Genomic DNA, 25,205 nt, shown 5'->3' with positions numbered 1-25,205 from the left:
AGATGAGGTAATAAAAATACATTCAAAGGTCCATTACGTGGAGGAAAATGTACAGAATTTTATGTTAAAACATGTATACAGTAGTTTCAAAATTAATCTTAGTGGTATTACAGCTAGTTATGACACAATCCTTCACCAAGCAGCAGAAGCATCTTGTTCAGCAGCCTTTCACCAAGGACAAGTTACAAATATTTAATTATATGAAGTATGATGCGTCAGATATTAACACTTCTTACTTCTAAGGTAAATCAAGCAGGTTATGTTGAGCATATAGGTCCTCTGTGATCTGGTACACCTCAGAGATGAGAGGTAGGGCCTCCCCCAGCTTGGCCACAACCTGCTCAGGTGGGCCAACATTCATTACTTCGAAAAAGGTTTGGCGACCAGGAAGCACGAGGAAGGCCATGCCCGCAGCCTTACGGATCATCCACGCATGGTGCTGGGCGAGGGACTCGTTGTAGGCCTCTGCACACAGGGCAGATGTTTTACTGTCTTCTGTGCTGGTGCGCAGGCGATCCAGGAAGAGCTCCAGCCATCTCAGAGCGCGGTGGAGCCTCAGCAGAGTACGGCAGCCAGACTCTGGGTGGCTTTCTTTCTTGTTCACATCCACGAGATTATTGTCCAGTTCGTATTTTACCATCGACTGCGCAGTAGCATAGTGAGAAGCGTTCTCACCATTCATATAATTCACAAGGATCTGGATCTTGCTGACAGCATCCTTAGAAATGAAGCCAAAGACACTTCCCAAGCTGTTCAGAAACCTATTACAAGGAGTACAAACACACTCAGTTAACACCTGGGTGTCCTTTTGGTCTACTATTACAGCAGTAAATGTCTGCAAATTATAATCGGTTCAGTTCACATGAGAAATTCCAAGAATTCACTCACAGACCAGAGCTGAAGCTCAACCCTTTCCCTTTTATGCTGTTCCTGCTGCAAAAATATTTCAAACTTCTTACAATAAAAATGCAACATTTATGAAAGCCGCTGCAATTTGAATTTCAATTACAATTACAAATTCCAGTCATTTCTAAAATATTATCAAGATGCAGTTATTATTGTGCCTCAGCCTGATTCGTAATGCTATTGTGTTGCCTTTGATTCCTTTACTTTTATTTTTTGCTCCTAATTGAAAAGAGTCCAAACTATACCCTCCGTCAAGCTGTTGTGTGTTTTAGTCAGTTGAATTTTAAGTTAGTTGGATTTCAGTGAACCTAACTAACTAACCCTTATAATCAAACAGCCCTGAAAGTCACACAGTTTGTTGCTGTGTGACATTCAGGATTTTTGTGGTTCAGAGTAGGCCTTTAAAAGGGCCTGGCAGGGCACGTAAGCACAATCGATTGATGTATAGTAAAGGTAATGAGTTTGTCTTACCTTAATTAACAAATATTAAATGAATTTTATTGATATTTTGACTCTTTGATAAACAAACACTGTTTGCCTTTTGAATGCAACAAAACTCTCACTATACGGCTCTGGTATTTGTTTCTTTTTTCTATTGAATTTTTTAGTTGCTCTTATATAAGAAAACATGGAGCTTTAAAAAGGAACACTCATGCTTGTATTACCAGTTTTGCAAATACTTTGTGTTGTCGGCCTGCTTCTGTCATCACATTTTATTGATTTTTTTTAAGAACCAGAAAGTCCACTGAGAATAAAATCTCTTTTTCCACAGAGACCTAGCCAAGAAGGCACACTATTACCAGGAATATGATCCTGGGATCAGTCTGTAGGTAAAGTTGACCCTTTCATATGCTATAACCTGTTTTGATCAGCCACCTATCTCAGCCTGTGATATGACCCTTGTTTCACAGACATTCGACTGTTGTAGTTTTGCAATTGAAACTACAATATAACTTTCAATACAGTCCAATTTCATTTATTTAAAATCACAAAAAATTCACCTTAAAGTGCTTAACACTATAAGGTACAGTAACCTTACAATAATACAGAGAAACCCCAACAATCAGACAACCCCCTATTAACAAGCATTTTGGCAGCAGTGGGAAAGAACATTTCCTTTAACAGGAAGAAACCTGTTAAAAAGGGAGAACCAGGCTCAGTCATGGGGCAGCCATCTGGTGCAAGCAGTTAGGGCTGAGGGAAAGAAGACATGATACTGAGGCACAAAGTTGGAGTCAGAAAACAGAATTGAACAAAAGGGGGATTTGATTTCAGGTTATACAATTTATTTGTTTTTGAACAGAGCTTTAATGTGTTTTTCAAACCTGTGGATATCTCCTGTAATTATGAAGCTGCAAGGACTCATAAAATAATTAATTAAAAAGCAGCAAATTTTAGCCCATCCCTATGTTCTTTGAGGGTCTGTAACCTGGAAAGTTTTCATGGCATGAAGGTGACACTTTAATTTATTCATTACACATACGAAAGTTAATATCTATTTTTTTTTTAAAAAAAGAAAAAAAGAAGAAGAGTCAGCTAGATCAGATATAAATCTCAAGACTTGATCTTAGCGTATAGTAAACACTCTGTCCTACATTTACCTTGCTGTGATCTGCTCGCCTTACTTTACTTCTACACTGATGTAAGAACACAGAGAATATTTGGACCCCCAAACCACTTACTTTACAAGCCCACGCCATCCAGCGACGTACTGTTCTAGATAGACTTCTTTATTTTCCGACAGACACAACTTAAAAGTGTCTAGGACCTCCTGGAGGGAGAACTTCTGGTCTTCTGAGCCTGCCATGGTTTCTACCAGGAAGTGCAAATGACACAAACAGGCACGTAAAAAATGAATGAAAAAAATGTATTTCGGGGCTACAAACAAACCGGAACTGGGTAAAAATGTAAGCCCTGTGGTAAACGATCAAGAAGTGAACTCGTCACCTACAAGAAAAGTTAAAATTGAAAGGAAAATTACGCATTTCTTTTTCTCGACACCGTGAAGCAACAGATCCTGTCTGTTCTTATCCGGTTCTACTGCGCAGGCTCTAAATTGGCGACTTTATCTTCAAAATAAAAGCGAGGGAAATTTGTATCTTGATTGCTTATTGGACTTGTAGAAAGAAGTTATTATAACCCAAACCATGATCCCGCCGCACTTAAACAAATAGTTTTGTTGCATAAACGTCACTGATGTGTGAAAAATAAAAAGTGACAAACAGCATAGCCTATGTATGCCAGAAATAAACTTTTATAAATGAATGCACCTGAAATCCCTGTAGGCAGTGCTGAAATTAGGTCAAAAAGAGCTCCAGACAGGTGAATTGCTACCTGGAATGTCACTTGAAATGGTAGCTGGTGTGTAGGCAGTGACGCATAATAAGTAAGCAAAGAGTAAGAAGAGGCAAGGCAGAATGAGAGGACTTTAAATATTACTGTGGCCAGTTATCCTGTGACACTGTTTCAGTTTCCAAACCATAGCAGGTCTTATTAGCATCTTGTAAACCTTCCCTTTCATTCTTAGTGCTATCCAGACTACGTGATGCCACTTTTTCTTGGTTAATCATTTTTAGAGGTGTCATATTCCTTGTGCTGAAAATCTATTCACGCATCTATCAGTTCAGTATAATTAAAAGTGGAAGACATAGTATTTTTCAAGAAATATAGATAGTTGAATTTGTTTTCAAGGTTTGCTTGAAAGGAAGTATAGATTATCAAAATGAGATATGGAAATAGTCTTCAAAACCTTACCCGGGTCATTTCCACCTGTTTTCTGCAGGCTTTCATAGCAAAGAGGGTTTTATTGTGAAAGCACTGGCCGGAAGTCCTGCGTGTTAGCCCAACGCTGCTAAAAAAAATAAAGTCAGTGCATGAAATTAGCTGCATGTTTTAAAGCTACACACAATAAACCTTCTCATATAATTCAGAAGTTATTCAGCTGACAGAGCCTGGACGTTTAGGTCACCTTGGTGTCATTTACCTGTGTATATAAAAAAAAGGCTGCCCAATGAGAAAGCATGCCTGAAATAAAAGTAACGCCACTCGGTGAGTACAGATGCTAGCTAGCTAGCGCCTCAGTTCCGTCAACATTCATATTGTACATGAGCTGGAAAACTTTTAAGATCTATTTAAGCATTTGCCTTGCTATGAAAAGAAACCACGTCGGGATTTTTTTGTATTTGGTGATGCTACTTAGCCTTTAAATCCTACCGCTGCGCACTTGTGTGTTTACTACCATTACTAAAGGAGTGTAATTCTGAACTTTTATCTTCTGTCCTGCCTTTCCAAGGTGCTGGACAGGATGTGGGCAGGAGCTGCATCCTCGTCTCCATCGGAGGCAAAAACATAATGCTGGACTGTGGGATGCACATGGGCTACAACGATGATGTGAGTGACATAATGCATTTGTTATAGCAAACATTACAGTCATGTAATTTAAACACAATGGCATTTTTTTTTTTTTTACCCTTATTGGTTTCCTTTATCTTATTGGTAGTTATAAGCAACCTGCACATAGCATACTGACAAGAATCCCAAATCAAAACCCTACATGAGACTTACATGAGGCAAAATAAAAGACTCTAAAGTGTTTCAAATATGACAGTAAAAGTTAACACTACCTAGGCTGTTTTACACTGGGAAGGTTTACAAGACTGTAGTGAGATCTGCTGACAAAAAGATAGGAGGCAGGTCTGAAGAAGTTAAGATTTTCATTAGGATTAGAAATTAGTACATCTGAGAGACATTTCATGTTAAGTGATTTGAAGAGCTAAGGCTGAGATCGTTTGGACATGTTGGAGTGTTTGGGGTTTTTTTTTGTTGTTGTTGTTAACATATAGTTTTCCTTTACCACATTGAGGGCTGAAGCGCAATTTCCAACCCATCTATTTTGCTGATGTGTGCTATACAGGTTTTGGCAAATGTTTTGGGTCTTTTGGGGAGCCAGCAGATATCTATATGCAGTTTTGGAGTTGTTACTCAGAAAAGTAATGTGGTACACATTACTGTCTACTTTTTGTAAAATGAATGCAGTATATTTCTATATTACTCATTGGAGAAGTTAATTCATTACACTGCAATTACAAACATCACTCTCACATTCCTGTGTAACTTGACCTGAAATACAGTGTCACATAATTATCATTTAATATAAACCTGAGACTACAGTCCCACACACTGACGCAAATACCTATCCTAATGAGGACACTAATGATATTTCTTATTTAAAACCAACAATAACGCAAAGTAAAATTGAAAATCAGCCCAAAGAGGCTTAAAAGGGGTCACCACAGTGATTCTACTTAAGAAGATGGAGAGAAGAGTCTGACTGCTCATCAATGCTTTCGTTACATGTTGAAGATCAGGCTCTACCTGCTGGGCCTGGGTCTGCATTCACTCAGCTTGAACATAACTTTGGGTTCTTCATTTTTTTTTGTGTTAGCCTGCTGTCTGCGGGATGTTTTCAAAGAACCAATGGTGTGTTAGCAGTATAACACAGTTGTTACTGTCTTGGACTGTCTTTAATCCTTACCATCAAATTTATTGCAATAAAAGGACAAAGTGGGGCCATAGGGAGTTGGTGGATCAGACGGTGGTCTGAGGTCTGACGATCCCTGGTTTCCAAAACTAGCTTGTGGTATATGGAACATCATTTTTTGGGTGGAGAAGGAGCCTGAGTTGGTGTGTGAGGATGAGAGATTCAAACTTGATATAGTTGGACTCACCTCAGCGAGTGGCTCAGGCAATGGAACCCCTTGAGTTGCCCTACAGTAGGTGAGAGCAGACAGCTTGTGTTCCCTACCTGTGCGTTGAGGTTTTCCCCAATGGATGAGAGGGTTGCTTCCTTGCAGCTTTGAGTCAGGGAACGCACAGTGACTATCGTTTGTGTCTGCGCACTAAATGACAGATGACAATACCCAGACACTTGGTGACGTGGGACTCTGTTATTCAGCGCCTACATTGGCAGTAAAGGTGTGACCAAGCTGGCAGAGGTGGGCTGGGCTTCTCTGTGCAAACTGCTGGTATTTCTGTACATTCTGAATTTTAAAATACAGCTATTATGAAACAGTCCTTCTAAAAAAGAGACTCTCCTTTTTAAATGCACTGTTTTCTACCTTTGAAAGAAGATGATTTCCATTTAGTAACAGTCCTATAACAGATTGTTTTATCATTGCAGAGACGTTTCCCAGACTTTTCTTATATAACGCAGAACGGGCGTCTGACAGATTTCTTGGACTGTGTGATCATCAGGTTTGTTGTCTTATTTGTTATGTTCTTCATATTGCACCTTTTTTTAAATAATCTCAACCATGTGTGGAACATAGTACACCTTTCTACATTTTTCAGCCATTTCCACTTGGACCACTGCGGTGCTCTGCCCTACATGAGTGAGATGGTGGGCTATGATGGACCCATCTACATGACCCATCCCACCAAAGCCATTTGCCCCATTTTACTGGAAGATTTCCGGAAGATCACCGTTGACAAAAAGGGAGAAACCAACTTCTTCACTTCGCAGATGATCAAGGACTGCATGAAGAAAGTGATTCCTTTGAACCTGCACCAGACTGTCCAGGTGCAGTGCTGACATCATTTTTGACCACACACGCACACATGTCTAATAGTCGCTTCTGCGCCAGCTGTTTCTTCTCTTTTGATGGCAATTCAAGCTGTTTTGTGCTGGTGGCAGGTGGATGATGAGCTGGAGATCAAGGCGTACTATGCAGGCCATGTCCTGGGAGCTGCTATGGTTCACATCAAAGTGGGATCAGAGTCTGTGGTCTACACTGTGAGTGTAAACAAGTGTGTGCTCTGTCACACTAGGTGAATTTATCAACTGCAATCTGAGAATAATTTCTTTTTAATTTAGGGTGACTATAACATGACACCGGACAGGCATTTAGGGTAAGTGAACTTCACTGTGTTTCTTGATAATCTTCTGGTCTTTATGTCAACACAGTCAGCAGAAAGTTGGACAAACCTACTTGTTTGAGGTTTTTCTTTTAGTTATTTAACACATTTACAAATTTAAGACTGCCAGTGCCCATTTTGAATTTCTTAAAATCTTACTTTGAGTCGTTCCTAAAATCTTAACTCTGATCTGCGCAAAAGCCTAAGATGCAGTATTTTTTTCTTGCTTTCATTCAGTAATTTTATTCTTCTGACAATTTGCTTGTTGAGGTTGACCCTCCATTAACTGATTGTACATCCGTTAAATTGCTTTTTTCACAAGTGATGCGAAATAAAATAACTTCTGGATCAAAAAACTGATCAGAAGTTGAAAAATAAGCTGTAATTTTGGAATCCCATGGCTTTATTTTATTAATTCTGTTTCTTTTTTAAGCTTGAATCCTTTTCTTCTTTTGACTACACCCTTTTAGGGGTCAACACAGCAACTCATCTCCCTCCATCCATCTTCTTCCATCCTCTTCTCTGCATTTGCTTTCACTACATACATAAATCTTCTCTCTGGGCTTCTTCTTTTCTTCTTAACCTGCAGCTCAGTCTTTAACATCCTTTCCCTAATTTCTCCACTACCCTTTCACTGCATGTGGACTTGAAGAAGAAACTGGAGTAGAAAATTAAAAATAATTATTTAATTTCTTGCAGTTCACCTGCTGGTGGCCACACTTTTTAAAATATTACTGAAAACATAAAAACTATTAAAGAACGTGTTAGAGTTGTACTCAAGTACTCAACTATTCAAATATATGGGGAGGTTTTCAGTAATAAATTTCAATATTCCATAGAGGCCGGTCTGTTTGTTCTAAACAGTGTTTAAAAAAATCAAAGCTGGGATCTGACTGAGCTTATTTAAAGGGTAAATGAATTATTCCATCTGCTGATAAGCTTTACGGAGAAGCAGATTTCCTTTCGCAGCAGGACTTAGCAACTGACCACAGTGCCAAAACTACTACTAAAAGGTTTGCTAATCATGACATTACTGTCCTTGATTGGCCAGCCAACTTACATGACTTGAGAAAGGAAGCTGAGAAATACTTTATTCATAAATGCAGATGAGCTTAAGTGCCACAAGCTGATCACTTGCACAGTATGCTGCATTGATGCAGTCATTCATGGAAAGGGACCCCCAACAGAGGGGTGAGTGGGTAAATAGCCCTATTTGACCGCTGCAGGTATTAATAGCAACCCAACTCAAACAAGTAAAGTGAACAGAAAGTCACTTTTAAGTATTTAAGACATGAAGGTGAGTGAGACCAGAAAATATAAACAACTTTTAAACATCAAACACCCAGATGAAACGGTTTCTTGTGAGGACTGCCTTAGGAGAGACAGACTTAAGAGTCACCTCTGCTGCAGAAAATGTTCATTAGGGGCTCAGACTTCACCAATTAACAGCAGCTCAGATCAGAAGGCACATCAATGCTTCCCAAAGTTCTGTCAGCGACAGATCTCCACATAAGCTGCAGGGAGGAGACTGTGTATATACTACTGAGGGAGACTAATTAGAAGAAAAGTACTGCCTGGACTAAGAAATACAAGAAATAGGCATTAGCTGAGTCAGAATCATGACTTTGGTTGAATGGGTCCCAATGTCAGATTTTAGTTACAGCCGAGTGAGGGACACTGTTGGTGACATATTTAAAAATGGCACGGCTGCCACGGCATTTTGATTAAACTATCTGACAAAATATTATGGCTTCCTGTTTGGGACAGACTGTCCAAGATGTTTATGCTTCAGTTTTGGTCAACAAAAGTTTATTATTTTAGTCTTTTACTCAGCACTAAAGGACATATATCTGTACCAATGTATTGCAGTCACACATACTTACTGCTCACTTGATCTATGACCTTTCTATGTTAGCTTAAAGTCTTACTGAGTACAGCTTGTTTATTTTGTAAAGTGTAAGCCCCGCTGTAGTCAAAAGGGGTATAAAGCAATGTAATCTTTAGGATTGGGTTGCATAGATTATGAAAGATGTAGCTCCAGACTTTCCACTGTCTTCAAGGATGTTTAAATGACCAAATCAGTACTACTTAAATATCAACCTGGAGCCAGGAAGGTCTTAGTTTAGCATAAGCAGCACTACAAAAAAGCTCAAAATGATTCAAATGTCTGTTACCTTCACCTAAAAAACAACTGTGCATGTATCTTTGTGGCCTAATAACTATATATATAAGGGAGGAAAGCACCGACGTCGCTATTAGACATGCATATGATTACATCATCTGACCACAAGATAATAGCACAGATGAGTGGGTGATGTTGTCTGCATGTCTCGTTTTTTGTTTCAGTTGGTTAGCTTACAAGACATTCAGCAGTAACAAGAAAAGAAAGTTTTCCTGGACATTGAATGTCTGGGTTGTATAGCTGGCCATTAGAGAGAATTTTTAAGTCCATTGCCTTAACTTTTTCTACACATACATTAAATACACACTTTGTTTAAACCTCTAGCGCTGACTGTATAAATCCACATTTTTTCATTTATGTTTTTTGATGTCTTTAGTTTTATCCCCCAATTAGAAAATAGGAAATTATAATTAAAACATCTTTTAATTCTTAGGGTTTTCCAAGCTTTTGACTGTGACAGTTTCATAATGCTGGTGTTGTAAATTCACAGTGCCGCGTGGATCGATAAGTGTCGCCCAGACATCCTCATCTCTGAGTCTACATACGCCACCACCATCCGTGACTCAAAGAGGTGCAGAGAGCGGGACTTTCTGAAGAAAGTTCATGAAAGCATAGAAAGAGGAGGAAAGGTAACGGTTAAAGTTTATTGAATGTTGCATTTTTTGGGAGTAGTCGGGTTTTCTTCATCTTAGTATTATATATTTTCTAAGATCTTTTTTTTCTTCCCAACCTTCCAGGTTCTTATTCCAGTTTTCGCCCTCGGTCGAGCACAAGAACTCTGCATCCTGCTGGAAACGTTTTGGTACAGATCTGTTTTAAAAGACTCTTCAGAAACATTAGCAAGTGTGCCTTTTATCTGTTTGCTGTATGGGTTCTATTAAAAAGGGAGGAAGTCTCTGTGAAAGCTAGAAAGAAGAGAGCAAAGACAGTGATGCGTGAAGATAATCACGGTCTGTTCTCTGGCTGAATGATATCAGATAAAGGCAATTTTTCTAGCACATAATTGTTGACATTCCAATTAAATAAAAAGTCCTTTCAGTGTGGAGTAATTGCACATGATTACAATACAAAAAGGGCTGATATTTGTCTGGACAGCTCCCTAAAGTAGCGGTGTTCAATTTATTAAGCTTGATAGAATAAATGTGGCACATTAACTTCTTCACTGGCTCTTTGGACAGACGCTCTAATTGCTCCCTCTGACCACACAGGGAGAGAATGAACCTGAAGGCCCCAATCTACTTCTCCACTGGACTGACAGAGAAAGCTAATCATTACTACAAGCTTTTCATAACGTGGACCAACCAGAAGATTCGAAAAACCTTTGTACAGAGAAACATGTTTGAATTTAAGCACATCAAGGCTTTTGATCGCTCCTACGCCGATAATCCCGGTCCTATGGTGAGTCCCATTGTACATCAAAAGTATGCGAAGTTTCTCACTCAAGAGGTCAAAGTGCAGTGAAGTAAAATAATGTGGACACTTTCAGGTGGTGTTTGCAACACCGGGTATGCTGCATGCAGGTCAGTCTTTGCAGATATTCAAGAAATGGGCTGGCAATGAGAAGAACATGGTGAGTATTGTAAGGAAGTGGACAGCGTTTTTGAAATCTGTAACACTTAAAACCTAAAAGGTTTGCTTTTTTTTGTGTTTTTTTAGGTTATCATGCCTGGCTACTGTGTACAGGGAACAATCGGTCACAAAATCCTAAATGGGCAAAGGAAACTGGAGATGGAAGGCAGAGCAACGGTAAGACTTACTTTATATTCTCAAGATGGAAAAAAAAATTAGGGGGTGAGCAGATAAAGTCAAATCGTTTATTTACAACCTCCTCAGTCGTTCCATCCAGTCTCATTTTTCTGTGAACTCGGTTGTAGCAAACATCCTAAAACGAGTGACTCCAAATTTTCCATTATATTGAGGAGAGTTTAGATGAGCAAGTATTACCACTTAAATAGTCATTTACAGCTGGGAAGATGTTAGTTGGGAAGATGTTAGTTTAGCTTAAAGATTAAAAACTGGACTTGCTATTTTGTCTCTGTCTAACAGAACCACTAAAGGTTCAAAATGGGCCTCTGGCCAGTAGCTGTAAACATAACCACCGCTAGTCTGCATATATTTAAGGCAATTGGTCAGTTTTACCTTACACAAAAAGGCCTCTACATGTACCTGTTCTTTCTGGCCTGTTGATAAATATATATATATATATATATATATATGTATGTTGGGGGGAAAAAACATCTGAAGCTCGTTATGGTCCCTTTCAAGCATGCACACGATTATATTTTCTGACCACTTCTTCGCACTACATGTGAGTGTAGTGGCTAATGCTGTTGTTTGCACGTCTGTCTTTCATTTCAGTTGTTTTTCTCACAAAACCTTCAACAGTAGCATGAAAAGACAGTTTTACTGGGCCACACTCATGTTTGTCTCTGCCATATCTTAGGGTTGGGCGATATAGCCTCAAAAGTGTATCGCAATATTTGAAGGAAATATGCAATACTACTTTAAAGAGAAAGACATTTGTTTGAGTGCAGCTTGCAGGTGGCAGTATTTAAATAAATAAAAAACGAAGGGCATTTTTCCATCCTCCTCTTCCATTTAGCGCCTGTCACTGATGATAGACTGCCTGATTCAAAGTGTGAAGATATTGCCACAAGGTGCCAGCAGCAGCATTATAGAGTGGTGCAGCAGTATATAGACCGTAAGTCAAATGAAAGCACAAAGCAGTAGAAGTGTTTTCAGTGGACAAGTGTAACATAGCAACATAATAAAACTGAACTTGAAAATTATTTTTTTACCCTTGGTGTTGTAACTTGGGTCGATGTTTTTTTGGATCGAGGCTCCATGTAACCGCATCAGTAATTTCTATCCACTGTTTGTTCTTGCTCGGCTGAGTCATTTGTTTACTTCGGTGCTGTTCATCACCACCTGCTTGCATCTCCTCCTCGTGTTCCTTCATAAAATCCACGGTAGCTTTTATAACGTTTATTTGGGTGAAAGAAGTTTGTTGTTTTCTCTTTTGGCAGGAAGACTTTCCTTACGTGTTCCACAAACCCCTGTGCTTTGTTAAAGATCGCTGAAGTAGCTCCCTTTTTACTAATTGTCCTTGGAAGTTGACACGGGGCTGATACAGATGTCAGACATCTGTGAGATTTTCTTGTTGTGCTCTCCAGATAATGTAAACACATAACAATATGACACTTTTATATCCCATAAAGGTTTATACTGGTATTATTGCAGAGAATATTATATGGCACAGCACTATCATGTGCATAGAATATGTACTGAGCTCTAAGGCTTAAACCACATAAACTTTTAAGTGACCTTGACCTGAGTAACAGATCGCCATCACTTTAATAGGCTGAGGAAGCCTGCTGTGTTACATATGAGCCCTGTCACATCATTACACAGTTATTAGGGGACAAAATATATAAAAAAATATTTCCTGTTAATGACAGGATTTTGTTTTTGGGAGTTTTTTTTGTTCTTTAATGGCAATTTTTTTAAAATAATGTGTGTTTTGTCGCTTTTCTTGGAAAATAATTTACTCTAGTATGAGAGTAACGTTCAACCTTTAGAAAACTATACTAAAAAACAACAATAATGTGATATATTTTTAGTTTTTAATTGTTATAGTTATTATCAATAACCATATTGAAAAGGACTGAGTTTTTTGGTAATGTGTCATGTATCTGGTTTTACAACAGCAGACCTTGACTGACTATAGTTTAGTTTAACCAAATAGTCAGACTTCAGATAGATACCTAAATTCATCCATTACAGAAAACTGCATAGTCATAAATAAGATTTTATTTTTTAAAGGTGAAAAAAATGATTGCCGAGGTGACAGTATCTTACTGATTATCTGTTTATCTTTGCAGAAACTGTCATTTAGAAGAATTCCACTGTTACAAGGATGATACACCTATAACATTTTCCACGAAAGTTTTGTTTTTGTTGTTTTGTTATTGACTGTTGCTTATAGATAAATGTCACTCATTATTACCATTCCTAAAGTTAGCATGGAAGTAAAATGTGTCTTTTTTAGGTTAAATGAGCCATTCTTTATTGCTTTTGAGTAAACTAAGTTAGATTAGCCTAAGAAACTAAGTTGCATTAGAAAGATTGTTCTGTTGGGTTAGACCTCTTTTAAATATTTTTTTGAAACTAGCCCTAGTTTTTAAACTAAGCTTAGTTGCACCACCTGAAGGCAATAATGTCTTCTTTAATATCCTGTAAGGTCTCTGATCAGCATAGCCAACGCTCTACATTGCCTCTAAATCTCTCTGTGATTCTTACAGTTGGATGTGAAGCTGCAGGTTGAGTACATGTCGTTCAGTGCACATGCAGACGCCAAAGGAATCATGCAGCTCATTCGCATGGCAGAGCCTCGCAACATGCTGCTTGTGCACGGAGAGGCAGTAAAAATGGAGTTCCTAAAGGGGAAGATTGAGCAGGAGTTCAGTGAGTGCAGACCGTCCACTCATCAGTAAAGCTTAAAATCTGTTAAACATGCTCACGTTTAATGCTTCCCTTCTTTTAATGACAGGTATCGACTGTTACATGCCCGCTAATGGAGAGACAACGACTGTGACCACAAACCCTAGCGTGCCCGTTGATATCTCACTAAACCTACTGAAGAGGGAGATGGCTCTCGGAGGTAAAAGGTTTTCTGCGGTAATAATGGTTTAGGTGCAATGTGCCTACTTAGTTTCACTTCAGATTTAGCTTTATTTGTCCTGAGATTGGTTGGCAGAAAATAGTTGTTCACCTTTTGTGCCACCTCCATTCAGAATTGTGACCCACATTAGCTGTGGTAATGGCAAATGTCATTTATGTGACATTCAGAGGATGAGTGCTCATGTAAGTGGGGACATTACAACAGCAGCAGCTTTATGACTGTATAACTGTCACCTAGTTTTTAAGATTTCCAAGAACTGCTGAATTTTGTCCCAGTTCCTGGTATTTTAGACTATAGTGCATTTTCTGTTTTGGAGTTAGTAAGTGTAAATCTTCAGTTCCTGATCAGAAGTATATCGTGATAACGAGGTAAAAGACTTACGAGCCATAAATGGTCATTCATTAAAACATTATACCCAAAAAAATATGAGTACTTCTGCAAGAGTAAAATATATAAATGCACAAAAACTAAAAGTATATCTGTACATATTAAAAAAGAAACAGATGATCATTGTACTCATTTTCTAAAATGTGAAATGTGGGATTAATGGTGGCCAATCTGTTTGTCGTAGCTCATGAGATTTGAAAACAACTTGTCATATTAAAAGATTCAACATCTAATTCCAATTAGATGTTGAATGATTCGCCCCATAAGCCTTAGGCTGTTCTTTCTAATGTCCACCTGGAATAAAAATAAAAAGTGTTGTGAGTAAATACAAAATCCTCCCGAGTGTCCACAGTTAGCTCTGTGGACACTCGGGAGGATTTTCTATTAAGACAACTCATCTTACCACTAATATAGAGTGAGGTTACTGCTCAACTGAAGCAAATATTAACAATTTTACTTCATCAGTAAAAAAAATAAATACATTAAATGCTATAAACATTCTTTATATTAAACTACAATTTAACACAATTTGATTCATTATAAAGGAAGTCAAACGAATGCCACATTCATTTTAGTTATAGAAGGTGCCTGTTCAGTGAAAGCACCCTCCTTGGTAAACCTTTTAAAATGACACTGGTTTTATAAGCAATAGTGCCTGGCCTCCAGAGAGGTGTTCAACGTAACCAGGCTTTCTTTGTGTTTGCTGGCTTGATGATACCTGAAACCCCAGTTGCAACACTGGCTATCAACCTTTTGTGTTAACCCAGGCTTTCTGCACAAAAGATCACATGGAAAAGGGGCCTTTGACGCACCATTTTGCTCTAATTCTACACAGAATTGACAGATTGCGCTCCGCCTGCATCTGTCAGACATTATCAAAGGAATGGGTGACGGACAATAAAAAACATAAAGTAGAAAAAGTCAGCCCTGGAACCTCAAATAAAAGAATAATGAAGAGGCTGGCAGGAAATCATTAAACTTGTGAATTCATGTGGCGCTTCCAGACAGTTTCTAACTGAAACGCTGAACGTAACCTTCTCCAGACCAGTCTACATGTTCAGCATAAATTACCATGGTGATCTAGCCATGTTAAAACTACCTTTGTGACACCCTTTAGCCTCAGTTTACCTCACTAACCTATGAAACTTCCTTAGCAGACCACCTCTCTAGTTCAAAGAGGTTAATATAGGTTTGCTCACTTTTCTTGAACTTCACCCTACTGACAGCCTTTGTTGCAGGACTTGTATTGTTGTTCACTGTTTTATTCGTTTTGACCATAAGTAGCAGTTTATACAATGATGTATCTTATGTGCTGTGCTGTAGGGCCGCTGCCTGATCCCAAAAAACCTCGCACCATGCACGGAACGCTCATCATGAAGGAAAATGTAAGCTTCATGGTTTATAACACGTTTTTAGATTCTAATTTTTTTGAAACGCCAAAATATACATGAAGATTAAGATCTACCTTTAACAGGACTCAATTTTGTGTCTAGTTATTTTAGAACTTGCTTTGATATATTTCATTAACGTTGTGTGGTTTAACTTTAGATCTGTGTACCTAATAAACTGGCAGCTGTATCCCTTTCATTTGTGGCGTGCAGTTGCTCAGTATAATTTACCGTATAATGATAATTACCCCCTTGTGGCTTTCACTACACAGAGTCTGAAGCTGGTATCATCAGAGCAGGCCCTGAAGGAGCTGGGCCTCAATGAGCATCAGTTACGGTTCACCTGCCACGTGCAGCTCCAGGATCCGCACAGCGACGCCGACACGCTCCACAGAATCTACACGCACCTTAAGAGGTGAGAGTGAGGTCACTAATCTGCCACTAGCTAATGATTAATGCAAATGTGTCGGCCTTATTATCTGCTTGTTCTAAAGTCTGCTTGATTTCAGTTTCTCTCAGTATAATTATCAAATTAGATCATTTTGCTTTTCTTTGCTTCAGTGAGTTAAAAGGCTACACCATCCAGCACCTCCCTGATGGCACAGTCATCGTGGAGTCTATCGTCATCAAAGTCTCCTCCTCTGCCGAAGACTCCAACACCAAAGTCCTGCTGCTTTCCTGGAGTTACCAGGTGAAAACATGGACATTATTTTTGGAGCGTTTCGTTATTATTTATTCTTTTAAATGCTCTGAACAACAACAAGATAGAGAACTGATAGACATACAGTGGGGTGGTAAAAAGATACATTAGAGGACTGCCTATGCAGTCAAAGCCTGGTAGTTCCCCTAATCATCTAGTTATTGAATCACTGTTTTGAGATATGAAATAATTTTCCAATGAAATTCTGTGAAGGAACAACAGGATGCTGGAAAACAGAAGTTAGACATGTAACATGAGATATAATGTATATAGTGTACAGGAGATTTTATGCCATTTTTTTGGACTTAAAAATTGAGAGGAGGTACTAAACATTTTAAAGAGGTCCAAATAGGGGCTCATAGTGCACTTAAAAAAGTTATAGTGACTTAATATGTCGAAAGATTATATATGATCGCTTGATCTTTATTAACAGGTTATAATTGAGCCTTTACTTAAAAAATCTTTCCTTTATCCAGCTGTCTTAGCTAATCCACCTCTTAAGTCTGAAGTCATTAGCTGTTTCTGGGTCCAAACTCTTCTTCAGTTCCCAGATTCAAACAAACACTGTGGCATCACTGAGAGTTAAAAACGGTCCAGATTCTTTAATCTTCAGTAAAATGATCAGAGCGGCTGCTCTTCCAGGTGTTACAACAAAGTTATCATCCAGGCATCCATGAAAAAGAGGATTTACAAAGTAACAGAGTTAGAAGTTAGCAGGGTGTTAGCTCGATTGTTTCAATCTAGAGATGATACGCAATGTTCTGACTGAGGGATTTCTAAAAAACTAAAACGCACAGCTCTGGTATCACTTTGGATTTAAATGAAGACGCTAATATATAATGGTGTGCTACCAGGTGGCTAGCTACAGAGCTTTGGTTAGGATATATAACTTTGCAGTCTGTAGTGAAATAATCAAAATCATTAGTAAAACCCCTAAAACATAGTCTTAAATACTGCTTCCAATTACAAAAACTAGATAGAAATTACCAACTTCTTCAAGAAATAACTTCTTGCTGCTCCTGTAGTTGCAGGATGGGGGTAAAAATGACAGTCCCCGAGAGTGCTAGTGTTAAGGTCTATTTCTTTATAGGTTAACAAATATAAATGTGGTCTTAATGGTGGCTAAAATCATCGCTGCACTGACACACATTTTAGGGAAATGAAAGAAGTTGCGTGTGATATTTGAAAAACAACTTGAGCATCCTCCAGCTCTGTGGATTAGACATAGTTGTAACGTTTTGGTAATTCCGGTCTTCTTATTGTTTTACAGAATTAGATGTGCAAAACTCAAGCATAATAAATATTTACAATTTTACTTCTGCCAACTCCAAACTTTAAACTACAGATTAAACAACAGCAGATCTTGAAGACATAAAGGCTTGGATGACCTGCTCTGACCTGTAAATATTCTCGTTCTGGGTAACATTATATTTAGTTGTAACCTTGTTTATAATTTCTTTTTTTCCATTAACATGTAGTAATTTACCAATAAACAAACCTAACACAGACTAAAATCAGCTAAAGATGATTAGACTGATAGCTTTCTGTAGCTCAGTACATAATATAGTCACAAATACATAGTAAGGACTTGAATATTGGAGCTGCCCTATCCAAAAGAAAAGCAAAAGTAAGTGTCACAAAGTGCAGTGGAAAGTGGCAACAAGGTTTCCTTTCTGCACCTCTGGTAGGGTGTCGTGCCATGGAAAGTACCTTCACTGAAATTAATACAAAAAACAAATATAAATGTCATATTTCTGTTCTTTATGCTGCAGTTGACTAGAGTTTATACAGTCATGCCTTTTTGCACCTTCTTAAATGAATCATGACTGTACATTAACTTCATGCTCAACCTGTGAGTTACCAGTTTCCTCTTAAACGTTAATGTAAACTCGCTTTATTTATTTTTTTCTTTGAAAGAAAAAAAATCATTTAGAGAAAATAAATAAATTAAAATAAAATAAAACAATAAGTAGAAAGACTGCTAGAAAAAGAAAGAGAGATGCAAAACAAATGTGTTTACAAGTTATTTCTAAATCACGATGTCTTCTGGTCCAAAGAGTGAGCACGTAAATGTCACACTCGGGGTTTTTGGATGAGATTGGTCTCAAACGTTAACCTTTGCAAGTGTTAAAAACACAGTAGTTTTGGAGGTGTTTGATATTAAACTTTACTCTTCCTGTTAAATAGAACTGGTGACTCACTGCACTCGGGGAAGTTTACACAAGTTTATTCCAACAAATGTGATGTGGTAGAACTAAATGTGTGTGTTTGGATTTCATCTGATAAAATTAGAAGCAAGTCAAGGTTGGATTTAGTTGTTGTCGAACACCAAGTGTGTGTGTTAGTTTGTATGTGTGGGGCTGTGGAGGCTAACGGTTCGCTATGAAATACCACCAAAACACACCTAAAGGATCTGGTCTAAATCTGGCATTAATCTTCCTGATCTGAAGTCAGTGAGCTCTGTGAGGGACGTTTTCTTTGCTTCTGGTATAATTTATTTCCTGCTTTTATTTTCCAATAGTCTTGTACAGCTCCTAAGGAATTTTAAATTCTAGTAACTTTATCTGGATTTTTCCAGTTTTTCAAGTTGGTGAAGGCTACACTGTGAATTTTGTAAATATTTTTTAAAGGTGTACAAGGGAATTAAAGCTGGGTCACACTAATGCACGCAGCAGAAATATTCAAAGAGTTACAGTGCAGTCCGACAGCTCATATCAAGAACGAGGCCAACTGTATTTGCAAGATGTGATTTATTTTGGCACGTGAAACAACAACCACCTTCGCAGAGAGGGATCCATTGTGCAATGAGTGCAAGAAGATGGATAAAGGTTAATGTAAATATCATGGTTTACTGTCCTAGATTCTTATCAGTGATGGACTCAAGTAAAATTGGGACCGCAGTGCTCAGGAGATGACAGTTCTTCTGTTAAGATGTGCCTACACAGGCCCGATGGTGAGCAGTTCAGCCAGGGGGAGTGAAAACCGTCGCGTAGGTGGACAGTATGAGAGTAGGGGCTTTGAAAGTGAGAATAAGGGGAAAGTAGAAGGTGGGGAAACCAGTCTGTTAAACTCCGTCACAGTGGAAAGAAGAAAAGAGGTTTCTGTGGTTTTGTGCGTTCCGTGCAAAGAGCAGAGGGTAAAAAACCAAAATATTCTACTGTGCATTTTATGCCTCTTTCTTATATCTTTTATGTCTTGCAACTTCAAGTGGTGTTGCACAGGTTCAACTAAGAAAGTTTTTATTTTTACAGTTTTTGATGACTTAACATATCGAATCTCTTTGATTAGTAGTTGAGGTGTAATTGAGAACTTTAGAGAACCTCAAGGAAGAAGGCTGAAGGATCCTTTTGATGACAGGAAAAGTATGGGTGTAATTAATTAATGTTATTTATGAATTGCAAAAGCTCATGTGCAGCAGGTCTTGGAGGGGGGGGGATTTGGGGAATTTTAGCCTTCATTTTGACAGGACAGGACAAAACCGGAGAAAAAAGTAGACAAATGGAAGAGAAATGGCACATAAGACATGTAGACTCAATTCCAGGTATCTGCAGTAAGGGTTCTAGTCGTCAGTATAATGGGTTACCAACTCAACCGGGTGAGTTGTAGTGGTAACCTCCACTTACTTCGTTATAGACGATGAATCAGTTGCTTGTGAAGTGCTCTAAATTGCATTTTATTTTAAAAGTGTTATATAGATAAAGCCTGAGTGACTAACAGCAAAATTATTGTAAAATTACTGTTTTAATATTTTATGTTTAATTTTACTTATTTGCACATTCCATGAAAACACAGTAAAGATGAAGTATCAAACCGTGCAGGGGAGGTTTGAAGCCAAATAATTCCTATGAAGATACCACCCTCTAAAAAACAAGTGGAAGATATGTCGACAGTGTATTAATGTAAGATCCAAAATGTAAATTATTGGTTAGATTCCCTTTGGAGTGTTTTTAAAATGTGGTCTTGTCAAAGTTGATTGTAGGAATGTTGTTACTAATCCATGAAATGAAATCCAATGAGGTGTGCTTCAAAGGTTAACTAAAATTAAGACATTTAAAGGATAAATACACATATACTAGATAATTTGAATGGTAAATATATTAAATAGTCTGTAAAATAATATGTTTTACCATGTTTTTGTTTCAGCTTCTCAAATGTAATGGTTTTCTTTTCAGCCTGTAATGTCTATTAAAACTGAACAACTCTGGCGTTTAGGACATTTTGATGAGCATTTTTCTTTTCATTTGGTCTGATTAACAATCTAATTATTATAAAATATAATTGAGGATTAATTGTTAACAAACAAGAATCATTAGCTACAGAGCAAATTCACTGTAATTTATCAGTGGAGCTTAGCAGGAGTTAGTCATAATAAGATGGACCAGAGTAAGAAACAATTTATGTTTTTAATTGCGATTTTCATCTTTTTTTTAAAAATCTGTGGCAGGTGTTATTCTCTAATGTTAAGGACCCACAAGTAAGGTTTCCATCTGTGAAGGAGGTTTTGGCCTTCTTCAAAAGAAAATCATGAGAATTGTATTTCAAATATTTGGGGCTTTTATTTATTGATTTGCAAAGCATCGTGTTACCTGATAGAAGTATGTGAATTCCCTGTATTTCAGGCTATTTGATAAACAAAAAAGTAGATTTTCTGCTTAACTGTACGCAGACCAATCATACTTTCACGTATAGCCAGGCCCTTTATGAGGCTGGAAAACCCCGATGAGGTTAAAAGTTTGGAAACCCCTGAGCTAATTCCTTAAATCTAATTTGTGCCAAGCACAAACATGATGCTAATTTTCTTATTTCCCTAAAATGTTTGGTTTGTTTTCTTATCTTTCGTCAGGATGAGGACCTGGGGAGCTTCCTCTCATCCCTGCTGAAAAAGGGTCTTCCATCTGGAATCTGCTGAAGCAACTTTTAGCCTCAAAGGACATTCACACTAGAAGAAGCTCATTTTTAGTTAAAATCTCCATGCAAGTGCAGAGAAACTTAAATGTCTACATGTAAACTTCAACAAAAGAGCTGCTGCCTTTATTTACATGTACCACACAGAGGCTTTTTTCGTATTATTGACTCATTTTGAGGAAAAAAAAGACCATTTGAATTCTGTTTTATCCCTTTATTTTGATGTACAAATAAACACTTTTATAGAAAAGTCTTTGCAGTCCTCCAGTTACATGTCCAGTGATAATGACGCTTATATAGAGTCTTATTTATTTACAGCTGTATTTACAGTAAGTGTGTTGTTGTCACCGTCCTCAGTTCACTGCGATGGTATAAACCCCCCTCCTCCGGCTCACCGCTCCCCACAGCCATGTCATCTTTAATCGCTCCCAGTGGCAGTGGCTGGTGGTGACATAGTAGAGCACAGGGTCAAGACATGTGTTGAGGGTGATGAGCGCCATGGTGACCCGCCGGGTGTTGTAGATGGCTCTGCCAAAGGAGCAGTTTTGGATCATCTCCCAGCGGTAAAGGATGTGCAGCAAGTACACAATGTGGTTAGGCAGGAAGCAGAGCAGCATGATAACTAGGATGGTGTAGATGACCCTCACAGCTTTTTGGGCTGTTCTAGTTCGGATCAGGGAAATGCGCCTCACGGCCAGCGGGTAACACACTAGGATGATTATGGAGGGCACCAAGGAGCCAAAGACGAGGCCCAGTATGCTGTATGGCCCCAGACGAGTGTCCCATTCTATCTTGGCGAAATTTTCAAAACAACTGAGGTTTTGAGAATTGTCCGAGTTGGTTTTCAGAGGCCCCATGAGTATGAAGACCAGGATGGCCACTCCGGCAATGCACCAGAGCACCACGCTCGCAATCAGAGCGCACCAGGGGCTCCGCATCCTCAGGTAATTGTGCGGGTGCACCGTGGCCATATAGCGGTCCACGCAGATGCATGTCATGAAGCAGATACTCATGTAAATGTTGGCGTAGTAGAGAGTCCCTGTGAGGCGGCAGGTGAAATCCCCGAACTCCCAGTTGTTCCTGTTTATGTGGTAGTGGATCCGAAAGGGAAGAACGCCGAGGATGATGATGTCCGCCACCGCCAGGTTGCTGATGTAGATACTGAAGGCCGTGCGGTGAGTGATCTTAAAGGTGAAGACAAAAAGGGCTGCCAGGTTACCCGGCAAACCCACAAGCAAGGCGAGGATGTAGACGGCCGGGAATAGATGATACTCGTACTCTTGCGTTTGGATGTTGCAGTCATCGTTTGTCACATTCATCATGGCAGGTTGGTATTTTTCTTGGTCATATCAAAAGGAGCGTAGGATGGTTCTCAAAAATGAAGCATCACAGTTTGTCTCCTGCAACACAAACACACACACACATTTCCATTCAGAGTTTTTCCACTTTCAGTTCCACACAACACCAAACACAAGCTGATCAGAAACATTTAAAGTAGATTCTGCTTTTAACACGTTATTGTTGCTCCAGAAAACGCTTTCATCTGGTTTATTAAAACAAAGAGTAATGTAGGATTTTATATTTAACTTATTCAAGGAATTAACAAAAGTGAAGCATAACAAGGCAGAAAGTCACCGTCCACAAATTAAACCAATAAAGTAAATCATCTTTAATAATAAACGATGACAAAGTGTTCTTAGATGTTTAATAATTTTTACTTTTCTGCTGTAAAGTTTAAGAGAACTGAGTGATTTCTTTACAATCTCGGCAGGTTTCATGAAACATTTTCTAAAGTTTTTTTTTGATAGATAAATTACTAAAATTATGTATATTTGTGGAATATTATCATTAATATATAAAGTTGCTCACCAAGTCGTTTATGGACTCCGTTTGCTATCCACATGCAGAAAGTGCAGACCAAAAACACGATGAAACCTCCTGTTTGTGCTGCTTCTCTCTGACTACAGAGGGTATGTAACATGCTGGTTTTTGCTCAGACAGTGTAGTTTCCTGTTTCAAAGAGACAGGCACAGGAAACCAAAGCATGACAGTCTACAGTGTACTTTTATCACCCACCCCCTTCAGTGTAAATGCATACAGCTTAACAGCTTGTGGTTATTTTTGATTGTATTTTTAATGCGTTAGCTTAGTACTGCATGTGTAAAACAAGCAGAACATTTTCGCGTCAGTCCAAAAGCATCATTTACATACTATAAAAATATACAAAGTGTTGCAGTGAATGGAAATTTGCTGTTCAGTCTTCCCCCACAATTTGACAACATTTCCATCAGGCTGGATGGAGTTTTTACATTCTTTGAGAGTTGCTATATTGGTGTTGTGGTTTTTCTTTTAATATTGCAAAACACACAAACATCTTTCACTTTCTCTCATATTGTACCTGAAAGCTTGCCATGCAGATAGAAACATAAAATCAGAGTGTGGTGTTAAACCAGTTTTTTTGTGTGTGTGTTTTTAAATTTTACTTATTTGTACAACCTTTGGAATGGACGTTTCTGACAAATCAAACCATTCTACACACATCCATTCTAGCCTGTGTAGTAGTTTCATTGTTGAATAGGTGAAACTGACTAAATGAAACTGCATCATTATACACCCAGTGACTCATGATGGTAAAGGAAAAACGTGATTTAAGTCATTCTTGCAAACTGTAAACTGAAAGTTCTCATTAACAAGGTTTGAGTAATCTGCTGTGCCCTGTAGTGGTAAGAATGACATCTTTGCACCTTTATGTTGCAAGTTTATCTTGTTTTTCGTTTCAGATGATTGCAGACTGTCTGTATCACAACAGGGTGCAAAAAGTGATGGAGCATGGTGTTTTGGGGTTTTTTAAGGAAGTGAATATATGGTATAAGTGCTGCTATTCATATCATCTCTTTGTGTGAAGCACACATTTTTGTCTGCAGTCACCATAAGTGGGTGAAATATTAAAAAGTAACTGTTCACACACTTCAGGGGTCCACCTTTACCCATTAATGGATAATTATAGAGTACTTTTGTACTCTAATTAAGAACCCAGTTTTATGCCTAAGCATAACAAGCACAACATTCTGATACCCTCAGTCACACAAATGTATCGGGGGCAACTTGAGGTTCATCATCTCGCCCACTGATACATACTGCAGACTATAATTAGGAAAAATTCAGACTGAAATATAGTTTCTTTTTGTTATTATTAAACTGAAAGAGACAGTCAAGCCACTATACCCACCAAAGAGCACAGATGAAAACCCTAGAAGTTAGTCACAAAATGAAAGCTAGTCAGAAGGTGAAATGGCCCAAAGCTCCTCTTCACTGAGTAGGCATGAACAGACACAAACACACAGCCAACGCACTGTAAAGCAAGAGCTCTCCTTTCCATGACCTTAAGGACTCATAGCCCAATGACTGATTTGAGTCAGTTATCAAAACACAGTAAAGAGAGTGCAAGGTAGTCCCACGTTTCTGTCTTGAATAATAATGACTTCCAAAATACAGTTTTATTTTTCTGTCAGTTTGAAACATTGGGAGATGTATCAGAGGCAACTCAGGGTTCAGTATCTTGCCCACTGATGCATACTGCAGACCTCTTTGACTAATGTAGATGGTACTATTCATCATCTCTCCCCTCCATAACTCTGATCTGGTTCAGATCACCATCCCATCTCGGTGTCTCAGATCTTCTTCTTCTCTTTCTCTATCTGTCCCCTCTCCCCGTCTTGCCCGTCTTGCCACCATGGGGAGCAGGCCTTCAGCTGCTCTGCTCCTCGACTCTGGAATTCACTTCCTCCTGATTTAAAAAAATATCACTTCCTTCTCTCTCCTTAAGTCCAGACTCAAAACTCACTTGTTCAAAATAGCTTACCCCACATAACCTCCCCACTCTGCTATTTTAAATTTGTTTTATGTCTTATGCTTTTATGATTGTGTAAACTGCTTGTTTTTGTGTTGCTTTTATTATTCTGCTGTGTACAGTGTCCATGAGTGTTCTGAAAGGCACTTTCGAATAAAATGTATTATTATTATTATTATTATTATTATTATAGGCGGGATTGAGCATGCTGTATGTTTCTGCAGGGTCAATTGAATCAGTAGGGATTCAGAATATAACACAATATTTTCTATATGTTTCAAACTTCAGAGGGG

The 25,205-nt window shown here is 38.5% G+C and overlaps 3 protein-coding genes across 3 annotated transcripts; 1 reads left to right on the top strand and 2 right to left on the bottom strand.

Annotated features, from left to right (window-relative positions):
• Positions 1-45: 45 nt before the first annotated feature.
• On the bottom strand, positions 46-2,961 carry cptp (ceramide-1-phosphate transfer protein). The gene is made up of 2 exons (XM_085145667.1): positions 2,589-2,961; positions 46-761 (listed from the first exon to the last, which is right to left on the bottom strand). The coding sequence occupies exons 1-2, from the start codon at positions 2,711-2,713 to the stop codon at positions 239-241; spliced, it is 648 nt and encodes a 215-aa protein (XP_085001793.1). The 5' UTR covers positions 2,714-2,961; the 3' UTR covers positions 46-238.
• A 762-nt stretch (positions 2,962-3,723) lies between these two features.
• On the top strand, positions 3,724-21,311 carry ints11 (integrator complex subunit 11). Its single transcript, XM_085145664.1, has 17 exons — positions 3,724-3,954; positions 4,199-4,296; positions 6,086-6,159; positions 6,256-6,484; positions 6,599-6,697; positions 6,779-6,813; positions 9,492-9,630; positions 9,739-9,803; positions 10,210-10,399; positions 10,488-10,571; positions 10,658-10,747; positions 13,303-13,465; positions 13,551-13,661; positions 15,393-15,454; positions 15,730-15,872; positions 16,019-16,148; positions 21,001-21,311. Exons 1-17 carry the CDS (start codon positions 3,927-3,929, stop codon positions 21,064-21,066), a joined length of 1,806 nt encoding a protein of 601 aa, XP_085001790.1. The 5' UTR covers positions 3,724-3,926; the 3' UTR covers positions 21,067-21,311.
• Positions 20,590-25,093, bottom strand: LOC146494269 (lysophosphatidic acid receptor 6). The gene is made up of 2 exons (XM_085145666.1): positions 22,932-25,093; positions 20,590-22,462 (listed from the first exon to the last, which is right to left on the bottom strand). Exon 2 carries the CDS (start codon positions 22,382-22,384, stop codon positions 21,416-21,418), a length of 969 nt encoding a protein of 322 aa, XP_085001792.1. The 5' UTR covers positions 22,385-22,462; positions 22,932-25,093; the 3' UTR covers positions 20,590-21,415.
• Positions 25,094-25,205: the final 112 nt, after the last annotated feature.

Source organism: Neolamprologus multifasciatus, chromosome 20 (assembly GCF_963576455.1).
Source record: "Neolamprologus multifasciatus chromosome 20, fNeoMul1.2, whole genome shotgun sequence".
Classification (NCBI taxonomy): domain Eukaryota; kingdom Metazoa; phylum Chordata; class Actinopteri; order Cichliformes; family Cichlidae; genus Neolamprologus; species Neolamprologus multifasciatus.
The sequence above is the reverse complement of the archived record's forward strand: the minus strand, read 5'-3'. Positions and strand labels throughout refer to the sequence as shown.

Bases quoted from the DNA above. Each gene is read 5' to 3' on its own strand.
- LOC146494269 (XM_085145666.1), bottom strand. From the start codon at position 22,384: ATGATGAATGTGACAAACGATGACTGCAACATCCAAACGCAAGAGTAC.
- ints11 (XM_085145664.1), top strand. From the start codon at position 3,927: ATGCCTGAAATAAAAGTAACGCCACTCG. The intron at 9,631-9,738 runs GTAACGGTTAAA...CCAACCTTCCAG, and splicing joins GCATAGAAAGAGGAGGAAAG to GTTCTTATTCCAGTTTTCGC. The intron at 10,400-10,487 runs GTGAGTCCCATT...GGACACTTTCAG, and splicing joins CCGATAATCCCGGTCCTATG to GTGGTGTTTGCAACACCGGG.
- cptp (XM_085145667.1), bottom strand. From the start codon at position 2,713: ATGGCAGGCTCAGAAGACCAGAAGTTCTCCCTCCAGGAGGTCCTAGAC. The intron at 762-2,588 runs GTAAGTGGTTTG...TCCTTGTAATAG, and splicing joins GGATGGCGTGGGCTTGTAAA to GTTTCTGAACAGCTTGGGAA.